At 65.0% G+C, this 9624-nt stretch overlaps 2 protein-coding genes across 4 annotated transcripts in view; one reads left to right on the top strand and one right to left on the bottom strand.

Moving 5' to 3' along the window:
- The window catches only part of LOC106886696, a 2783-nt gene extending 2662 nt beyond the window's left edge, over positions 1–121 (bottom strand). Inside the window, exon 1 of the mRNA XM_014939842.1 lies at positions 65–121. The gene's annotated coding sequence lies outside the window, so the exon portion shown is untranslated. The remainder of the gene's footprint in view (positions 1–64) is intronic.
- A 1865-nt stretch (positions 122–1986) lies between these two features.
- Positions 1987–9624, top strand: part of VWA5B2 (von Willebrand factor A domain containing 5B2) — a 12155-nt gene continuing 4517 nt past the window's right edge. For 2 of the 3 annotated variants that reach the window (XM_014939846.1, XM_014939848.1), the window contains exons 1-12: positions 1987–2140; positions 5408–5553; positions 5964–6125; positions 6427–6640; positions 6722–6876; positions 7306–7437; positions 7785–7909; positions 8037–8213; positions 8298–8698; positions 8960–9074; positions 9153–9338; positions 9429–9588. In XM_014939846.1, coding sequence (XP_014795332.1) covers positions 5415–5553; positions 5964–6125; positions 6427–6640; positions 6722–6876; positions 7306–7437; positions 7785–7909; positions 8037–8213; positions 8298–8698; positions 8960–9074; positions 9153–9338; positions 9429–9588 — 1966 coding nt within the window. In that variant the 5' untranslated portion in view covers positions 1987–2140; positions 5408–5414. Of the gene's footprint in view, positions 2141–5407; positions 5554–5963; positions 6126–6426; positions 6653–6721; positions 6877–7305; positions 7438–7784; positions 7910–8036; positions 8214–8297; positions 8699–8959; positions 9075–9152; positions 9339–9428; positions 9589–9624 lie in introns of all 3 variants that reach the window. The other variant, XM_014939847.1, reaches the window with a different exon arrangement.

Below are 9624 nucleotides of genomic sequence, written 5' to 3' on the forward strand. Positions count from 1 at the left end.
CCCCCCCCCCGTAACTCCCCGCAGCTGGGGAGACCAATATCGCACAGGTTGAACCAAGGTGCACCTGATTTTGACCAGACATTTCCCCCCTCCTCCTCCTTCTCCTCCTCTTTCTTCTTATTTTTCATCCTCCTCCTCCTCTTCTTTCTTCCTTTTCTTCCTCCTCCTCCTCCTCCTCTTCTTTTTCTTCCTCCTTCTCTGCTTCTTCATCCCCCTCCTTCTTCTCTTCTTCTTCCTTCTCCTCTTCTTTTTTCTTCTTTTTTTCTTCTTCTTCTTCCTCCTCCTCCTCTTTCCTCAGCGTCTTGCTTAATCCCCACTGATTAACGAGCAGCACACAGCTGAGTGGGATGCCCCTCCCCAGCTCCCTGCAGGCAAAGTGTGTCCCCCCCAGTGCCCCCCGGCTTCGCAGCTGGGTCTGAGGAGCCGCAGCTGCATCGAGTGGGGTCACCCCCAACCTGACACTGGCCGGGATCTCCTCGGGCTTCAGGTTAATTCTCCCACAGCACCAAATCCACAGAATTTACCAGCGATTCAGGACCTGAGAGCAACCTTTGTGGTCTGTCCTCCCTCCACCCCCAGCCCTGCCCGCGGTTGATAATTCACCTCCATAAACCCAGGGCCGTTTGTGGATAAATACCCCCAGGTTGTGAGCGGTCCTCTTGGGGTGGTGGGGCAGTGTGGGGTTTATTTGGGGGGGTGGTTGAACAGAGCTATTGGACTGAGCTGGGCCGGTGTCTGTGGCTTTGAGGAGCAGCTGTAGGGACCCGTGTGCCTGTTGAGATGCAGAGGGGCTCCATCCCGCTCCGCACAGCGCTCACAGAGCGCTGTGCGGAGCGGGATGGAACCCCTCTGCATCCCCCCTGCGGCTGCTTTGGGCTGGGGGGGTCTTGTAAAGCTGAGCTCCCAACACCCTGGCTGGTGGCACCCACCCAGCACTCCCATTTGGAAGCTTTTTTCCCTGCCTCAGCTTGGCCTAGAAACAAAATCTCAGAGAAAAATCATAGCTTGTGGTTGGTTTTGGTGGGTGGTTTGTTTTGTTTTTTTTTTTTTTTTTTTTTTTTTTTTTCTTTGTAAGTGGCCCATCATGGGGGGGAAGGGGGGAGCGGGAGCCCCTGTGGGTGCTGTGGGCTGTGATTAGCCCCAAATCTGGTCTCCCGGTTCTCTCCGGTCCCGTTGCTGGGCCGGTAGCGGGAGCCAAGATATTCCCAGTGCAGCCAGGGCTGCGGGGTCTCTCTGCCTGGATGTGTCCTGGCTTTGCTGGGATTTCCCGACCGTCTGCATCCTCCCCAAGGGGGTTTGTTGTCTCACACTTGTCACCCAAAGGCTGGGATCTCCCCAAACCCCCCCTCTTTTCTGCTCTGGGGGGCTGAGGATTTCCCTGCAGCACATGGAGGCTCACGGGGATGCCCCCCCCCCAGGGCTTTAGAGGATTTGGAGTGGGTGCTCAGCACCCACCTGTGCCTGGTCCTCTTTCAGGGGTCTCAGGGCAGCCAAGACCTTTCCTAGTGAAGCTGATTGTGACACTGGTGTCCCTTGGTGTTTGTACTGGAGAGTTCAGCCAGCTGATGGGGGGGAGTGTTGTGCACTGTGCTGTGTTTGGGGAGGGATCAGGGGCGGCTGCAGGCCTCGGGCAGCCAAACCTGGTGATTGTGGGTGCCACAGCACCACCCGGGGGGTCTCACCAGCACCCAAGTCCGGCTGGACATCGCCGTGCTGTGTGTGCAGAGCAGCCTGTGGCGGTGGGCTCTGCTCCTGGCTGGTGCGGGTCATCCTCCGAGGGTGCTGGCTGTTCCCCGGGGCCCCCAGCGCCCCCCCGAGAGCATCCCCCGGCCCTCCCCGGGGCGGCGGTACCCGGGGCGTGTGTCTCTTTAATGAGGCTGGGCTTGGAGCGGCTCCGCGCTGGCACAGGAGCGAGGGATGGAGCGAGGGCGGTGAGGGAGGGAGGGAGCCGGTGCCAGAGGGAGCTGCAGCAGGGCGAGGCGGGGACGGACCGCTCACCCCCCGGTACCGCAGCCCCCCGGCCGGAGGGGCAGGGAAACCCCCCCCATCCCAGGGGCAGAGAGCTCTGCGGAGGGCAGGGACCCGGCGGGTGCTGAGCCGAGCCTGCATCCCCTGTGTCATCCTCCTCCTCCTCCTCCAGGTAAGGGCCGGAGCGGGGGGGGCCGCGACCCCGCGGGTATCCTGGGGTTGCGGGGTGCCTAGGGGTCGCACAGCCGCTGCGGGGGCAGCCCCGCATGGCAGGAGTGGGGGGGGAGGGAGGAGATGAGGCAGCAGGGCCACAAAAGTGCTGAACTCACCCTCCGGCGGGCACCCGGCGGGGCTGGCTACAACAACTGCTGGCAACGTGCCCCCGGGCGTCAGCCGCCCGTCCCGGCCCCACGCCACCAGCCTCCCGTGGGTGGTCGCGGGAGCAGCCGGACCCTTCTGTAGGGTGGCCCTGCCAGGACGTGCCTGTCTCTGGGAGGGCTGGGATATGGTTTTTTGGGGGGTGCCTGTGTTAGGGCGCGTCTAGGGCGAGTAACTTGCTGTTCCCTGTCGTGGGGCTGGGGTCTCCCGGGGGTGTTCAGCAGCTCTGTGGAGGGGGGGGCAGCAGCACAGCTCCTGGAGGCGGTGGTCCTGGGTGCAGTGCGTGTCCCGGGGCGTGTGTGCACGCTTGCACACGTGTGTGTGTGTGTGTGCAGGGGCTCTGCGCTCTGAGTGCACAGCAGCCGAAGCAGCGGTGCCGGCCGGGGGGCAGCACCCCGGGCTCTCCGGGGCTCCGGCCGGGGACGGCCCCGTCCCTTCGCCTGCAGCTGCCGGGGAAGCCCCTTTCCCCGCCGCTCCTCCTCTTTGGGCTCGTGGCGAAGTGGCAAAGTGGCCCACGGGCACGGAGCCGTGACCCTCTCCCTGCTCCGGGAGCTGGGAGGGATCCCGCTCTCCTGCCCCGGTGCCCTGTCCCGCAGGGGGGGTGCGGGGAGGGCAACGATGCCCCCTCGGTCCCGGGGCTGCCACAGGCGCTCGGGCTCCTCTCCTTCCCCCCTCCCCGTGTACCGGGCTGTGCATCTCCCACCAGTGGAAATTTCCGCTGGGTTTGCCTGTGCCGGGGCTGTCCCCGTCTTCCCCCGGGTCCCTGCAGCCGGTGACACCAACACCTTCGGGGGCAACCTCGGAGGGTCCGCTGGGCTCGGGCGCCTGGCTCGCTGCAGCAGCCGTGCCAGGACACTCCACCTGCCCACGGCGAGGAGAGAAACATTAAGTGATGCTGACCTAGAGAAGAGTTAGCTCCTCCTTGCCTTTGCCAAGGGCTTTTTGCCGCCGGCACAATGAGCTGCCCCCAGCCCCGCTCCTGCTGCAGCCCCCTCCACATTGAGGGTGCTGCTGGTTAAACCAGCTCCTGTGGGCAGTGGGTGGGAAGGGAGGAAGGGGAGGGGGCTGTGAAGGCACCGGTGACCACGCTGGGGATGGGGAAGGGACCTGTTGGTGATGCCACGCTGGCACCTGGGGACAATTTGCTGCCCCAGGGGAAGAGGAGGGAGATGCCGGGGTGAGGACCATCAGGTCTGGTTTTATTCATTACCGTGGGGCTTAGAACAGGCAGCACGGAGCGTGGCAGGGCCAGATGGGACCTGTTTACTCTGCGAGGGCAAATGTAAAGAGAAGTGATAAAAAGCAGCCGGGACGGCTTCTCCAGTAAGTCCCTGGTAAACAAGCCGCGGTGCCCTGGCCGGTGGGCAGCGCGGCAAACAGCAGGCGCGTTGCTGAGCATTAAGCTGGGTGCCTTGGGAACAAATGGAAGGGCTTTGGGTGAAATCCATCTTTAATGGCTCTACGTGGCTGGGCTGGGGGAGTCCCAGTCCCCAGAGCCTGGCTGGGCACTGTGGTCAGGGCAGGACCTGGCTGATGTGCTCCTGGCGGTGGCACAGCCTCTGTGGAGGAAGCCCATGTTCTGCAGGGACCCTGTGCCCCCTTGTGTGATGGGAGAACAGTTTAGGGGGCTCAGCGGGGTGCGCAGCAACCTGCACATGGGAATGAAGACCTGGAGATGGCAGGGGTAGCTGTGTGATGCCAATGGAGCGGATAAACAGCTCCTCTCTGGGGTAATGGACTTGTTTTCCTGGGATGCAGCCACGTTGCTAATGCACCTTTGTGCTTCTCGGGGGCTCCCTGCCTCACTCCAGATGTGGGGCTCAGTCCTGACGCCGCCTCCGAGGATACAGCCCTGCTCTGCTTTCAAGGATGCTCAGGAGAGGCACCCCGTGACCTGCCGAGGGCACCCTGAGCCTCCCGTTACCGATGCTCACACGAGCCGTTCCTGGGACGAAGGCCACCGGCGTGGGGGGACCAGATGGTTCCCTTGTACCTGGCCTTGTCCTTACCCCGGGCACGCTGCAGGCTGGGGCACCGGCCCACAGTGGGACACGGAGACACGGCTGTTGGGTCTCAGGCGCGTGGGGCGGGCAGGGGAGGTGCAGACCCACACCTGGAGCGGGACCCACGCGAAGGAGGGGCAGGGCTAAGGCCGACCCGAATATTTTACACGGATATTTGATGGCACAGGGTGGGGTGCTGTTAGAGAGAAGCCTTGGCTCTGGGCAATCGTTCGGGATGCCACTCCTGGCTGGTATTCCCAAGGGAAAGAGAGGTGGGCTGGTGCCCTGGCTGGAAGGTGTCCCCAGCCACCTCTCTTTCCGCTGATGAAGGATGGGATGCCAGACGCCTCCATCCCTGGGCAGTGTTTCTCACCTGGGGGCAGAGCATCGTCCCCCGAGCTGGGCTCTCCCCCTGCAGTGTCTTCCCCTCTGTGCCACTCTTCAGAGCGGCGCTGACCTTGTTGTTAATTATTAAACCCCCAGCAAACACTGCTCGCTGTTTTGTCCTAGTTACACTGTGGGCTTCTCGCTCTTCTTCGTTGTTTTTTTTTTTTTAAAACAAATTACCCTGGTAACCTCTGTGGGTGGATGGAGATGGGAGCAGCAGATGCTCCTCTCCCAGCCAGTGCAGGAGATGGAGTGGGGAGGCTCTGGAGTGGGGTGGCTCTGCTGTGGGGTGGCTGAGGGATGGGCTGGCCACCGTTCATCCTGTCTGGGAGCCCTTACCTGTCTGCCAAGGCTTGGGTGTAACTGCTGCTGTCCATGGGAGAATCCATTTCACTGCCCTGCAGTGCCAGGTTTATTCACCTGTGGAGTGGGAGAGCAATCTGGGGCCTCCTGTGGCTCCAGACCCGGTGTGCGGGTGGGCTGGGGTCCAAGCAGAGGCCTGGGTCTTTGTGGTGCTTTGTGGATTCTGCAGAGCAGCCTTCCTGGGACAGGGAGGGCTGAGACCTGCCCCCCTCTTGCAGGCTGGGTGGATGGAAGTCGTTTGTGGGCACAAGCCCCTTCCCACAGACCCTGTTCCTGAGCACCCAGTGCTGCCTCCCCTCTGCCTGCAGAGACACCATGCCTGGCCTCTACACCCTCTCCAGCTGGGACCCTCTGCCCCTGAAGAGCTCCAGGGTGAATGCTTGTGCCAATGGCTACTCCCTGAGCATCACCGCCCACCTCGTGTACACCAACCCCCGTGAGGAGCCTGTGGAAGGTAAGGGGGGGCTATCAGAGCTGGCGGGGGCCCAGGCTGCCTGTGTGGCCCCCCAAAAGCACCCAGATGAAGAACAGCCCATCTCCAGCCCAGCTGGGTGGGCTCGGTTTGGGGAGCAAAGGCAGCGGCCAGCGGTGCAGGGGCACTGCTGACACCGGCATCGCCCTGTGGGCAGGAGAAGAGCAAGACCAAGCAAAAACATTCCCATGGCTGAGGAAGAGGGGGATTTCATCCTCCTGGCCCTCCTCCAGGCTAGCGAGGCTCTGGGTCCCCTGTGCATGTTGCCCCGCTCTGGTGCATCGAGATGGCCCTGGTTGCCAGAGGGGCTCGTGGCGGTGCCGCCACGGGCTGCACCGTGCCATGGCAGTGGCCGTGCCGGGATCTGCCTCGGGGCTTTCTCCTGCCCACAGGAATCTTCATCTACCCGCTGGAGGAGTCGGAGGTGGTGGCCGGCTTCAAGGCGGCGGCGGGCAGCCGGCAGGTGACCTTCCAGGTGCAGAACCGTCACCGGGCGCAGGACTGCTGCCTGCAGAGCGGCCCTGGTCCTGGCTGCCCGCGACGCTGTGCCAGCGGTGAGTGTCGTGGCAGGGGTGGTCCTGCTGGACCCTCCTGGCTGGGGGGCCCAGAATGAGCCACAATGAAGTATGGGGGAATACGAGGGGCTGAGAACCCGTGCTGCCTTGTGGGTGTCTCTGGGGCTGGAAATCTCAGCCTCCCCTTTTCTCTCCCAGAGCTTTACCCATCCCTTTGCATGGCCCTCGTTACACCTGTGCTCTGCTGTCCCCTTAGAGAGCAATTAGTGCAACTAACAGCCCTCCCTCCCCAGCCTCTCACACCCTGCTGACACCTCCCCCCCATCCTTCCCCTTCCTAGGCCACCTTGTCCTGGATGAAGATGTGGAGTGCTCCACCTTCGTGATGGCCACGGGCCAGCTGCGCCCGGGGGAGAGCCTGGCCGTCACCCTGAGCACGGCGCAGGAGCTGCCCACGCTGCCCGAGGGGGCCCTGCGCCTCCTCCTGCCCCCCGTCCTCGCCCCCCGCGTCCCCGCCGCCCCCGAGAGCGAGCCGGCAAGCTTGTGTGACGACAGGTTGGCCCTATGGTGATTTTCACGGCTTCCTCAGTCTCTGCCGTCCCGGGGGGGGATGCTGGCGCTGCTCTCCCCTTGCAGCCCCACCAGCTGTTTCAGGGGGCCGGGTGCCCGGAGCCCACCGTCCCCCACGGTGCCTGCGGAGAACGTGGATGTCTTTCGGGGACGGCCCTGCAACCCTTTTCCATACGAGTTTGCCTTCGAGCTGCTGGTGAAGGGCCCCTGCTTGCTGGCAGGTAGCGGGGGGGCTCGGGCAGTGTCGGTGTGTTGGGCAAAACCTCCTGAAACTCAGGTGACACTCCCTGGGATGGCGTCCCCTCGGTCCCCCCAGCACCCCCTTCCCTGGGCGTCCTCTTGTGCTCCCTACTGGCAAAGAAGACTTTCCCCATCCCGCTCTGCCCTGGGGCTGGGACTCCCCAGAGTGTCCCCACGCGTGGGTTTGGGCAGCTCTGGGCCAGCAGACGCAATGGTTGGGGGGAGGACGGGTGAGGGGGGGGTTGCAGGGCGGTGGGGACATGCTCCTGGCTGCCAGCCCAGTTAATCCCATTAAGAGCTGGCAGGGAGCAGCCACTGCTGTGGCACTGGGTCTGGCACAGGCATAGTGCCTGTGGGGACTGGGGCGGGGGGTGCCGGGGGTCTACCCCACCTCCTCCTCCTCCCTGCAGGCCTGGAGAGCCCGTCCCATGCCCTGCGAGCTGACGCTGACCCTTGGGCCAGCTCTGCTGCCACCACCCGAGTGACCCTGGCCGAGCCCCACCGCTATGACAGGGACCTGGAGATCATCCTCTACCCCTGTGGTGAGCGGAGGATGGTGCCCTCGGCGGGTTTGTGGGAGATCGGGCATCATCCCGCAGCATCCGCAGAACCCCCCAGCCCCCTGCGGTATGGAGTGGCTCCAAACCCCACTGTGCCCCCCCTCCCAGAGCCCCACCACCCCGCTCTGCTGCCACCACCCGAGTGACCCTGGCCGAGCCCCACCGCTATGACAGGGACCTGGAGATCATCCTCTACCCCTGTGGTGAGCGGAGGATGGTGCCCTCGGCGGGGTTGTGGGAGATCGGGCATCATCCCGCAGCATCCGCAGAACCCCCCAGCCCCCTGCGGTATGGAGTGGCTCCAAACCCCACTGTGCCCCCCCTCCCAGAGCCCCACCACCCCCACCTGGTGATGGAGGATGGCACCATGTCATACCCCGAGTACGAGGCCCACGTCCGGAGCCGCCGGGATTACACACGGATTGCCAGGAAGGACGGCAGCGGCGAGAGACAGGTGACAAGGCACGGCCACCGCTGGCCCGGGGGGGGAGGATGAGGAGAAGGGTGGGGGGGCAGTGGGATGAGGGTGAGGAAGACCTCGATGTGGGCCAGTGGGTGCGAGCAAGCCCCCTGGCTCGCAGGTGGCTTTCGTGCAGAAGCGTTTCCACAAAGACATCTTCCCCAACCCGGTGCTGATGCTGAACTTCTGCCCGGCGGTGGAGGGTGTCCCTGGGGACCTGCAGAGCGTCACCCGCGAGATCCTCTTCCTCGTCGACCGCAGTAGCCCCGTGAGTGGCCCCGACCTCGACAAGGTCAAGGTGAGGCACGGCTGCGGGGCAGGGATGCTCCCAGGGCAGCCAGTTTGTAGCCAGCCCCTGCCCTGTCCCTGCTGTCCCCCTCAGGAGGCTCTGCTGGTGGCCCTGAAGAGCCTCCCGGCGAGGACGCTGCTCAACATTGCCAGCTTCAGCGCCGACGTTCAGCCGCTCTTCGCCTCCAGCCGTCTCTGCAGCAACGTGAGTGCCCCCGGGCAGAGCCCCCCTGGCCCCTCTCCCTCCCCCTCAGATGAGGGGATGGCGCGAGGCCATCTGTCCCTGCTGCAGGAGACGCTGCGCCGCGCCGGTGAGCACCTTGGGGGGCTGCGGGCGGAAGCAGGGGGCACCAACCTGCTGGCAGCCCTGGGCTGGGCGCTGGCGCAGCCCCTCTGCCACGGCTACCCCCGCCAGCTCTTCCTCTTCACCCACGCGGCCGCTGGCAACACCGGCAGGATCCTGCGGCTGCTGCGCCGGCAGGCCAGCACCCTCAGGTATGGCACTGCCACCGCGGCGGGGGCATGGTGCTCCACACGTCCCCTGGGCCATTCCCATCGATTCCTCCTTCCGCAGCCCCAAATCTCGCCTCCCCCAGCCCCGAGGGTGTCCTTCACCTGTTGCCTCCCCCAGCCCCACTGGCTCAGCTCCCCCTGCAGCCATGGCGGCATCTCTGGCTGTCAAACACCCCCCTCATCCCTGCTGCAGGGCTCACCCAGCCCTGGCTCTGGCTTTTCATCGCCCAGTTCCTCCTGCAGGTGTTTCAGCTTTGGCCTGGGCCCGCGGGCATGCCGGCGGCTACTGAAGGGCATGGCCAAGGTGAGCCGGGGCCGCGCTGAGTTCCTGAGCCCGGCTGAGAGGCTGCAGCCCAAGGTAACGCCTGGGTGGGGACGGGGGGGACAACGCAGGGGCCACCACCATGTCTGACGCTCTCTCCTCGCCCCACCCCAGCTGATCCAGTCTCTGAAGAAGGCAATGGAGCCGGCCGTCAGCGACATCACCATCGACTGGTACGTCCCCGACAGCATGGAGGCTCTGCTCTCGCCCACCGAGCTCCCAGCCCTCTACCCCGGTGACCGCCTCGTCAGCTACTGCGTCCTCTACAGCATCGCCCGCTTCCGCGACAGGCGCCCGCCGGTACCACCCGACCGGGGGGGGCACCTTCCTGGGGCCACCGGCTTCTTCCCGCGCTGGGGGGCTGATGCCGCTGCCCTCTCCCCCCTCCAGGGCCGGGAAGGGGCTCGCTGGGGCTCCCGGGGCTCAGCCATCCCCTCACAGGAAGAGGTGGCCAGTCCTGGGGAGAGCCGCCAGCCCCCCCGCAGCACCCCGGGGTCGGGGGACGCCTCCCTGGATGTCTCTGCCGGGGGCACAGAGGTGTCGGAGCGCAGTGAGTGGGGTGGGGGCCGGGGCCGGGGGGGGGGGG

Source organism: Calidris pugnax, unplaced genomic scaffold (assembly GCF_001431845.1).
Source record: "Calidris pugnax isolate Ruff unplaced genomic scaffold, ASM143184v1 scaffold94, whole genome shotgun sequence".
Taxonomy (NCBI): domain Eukaryota; kingdom Metazoa; phylum Chordata; class Aves; order Charadriiformes; family Scolopacidae; genus Calidris; species Calidris pugnax.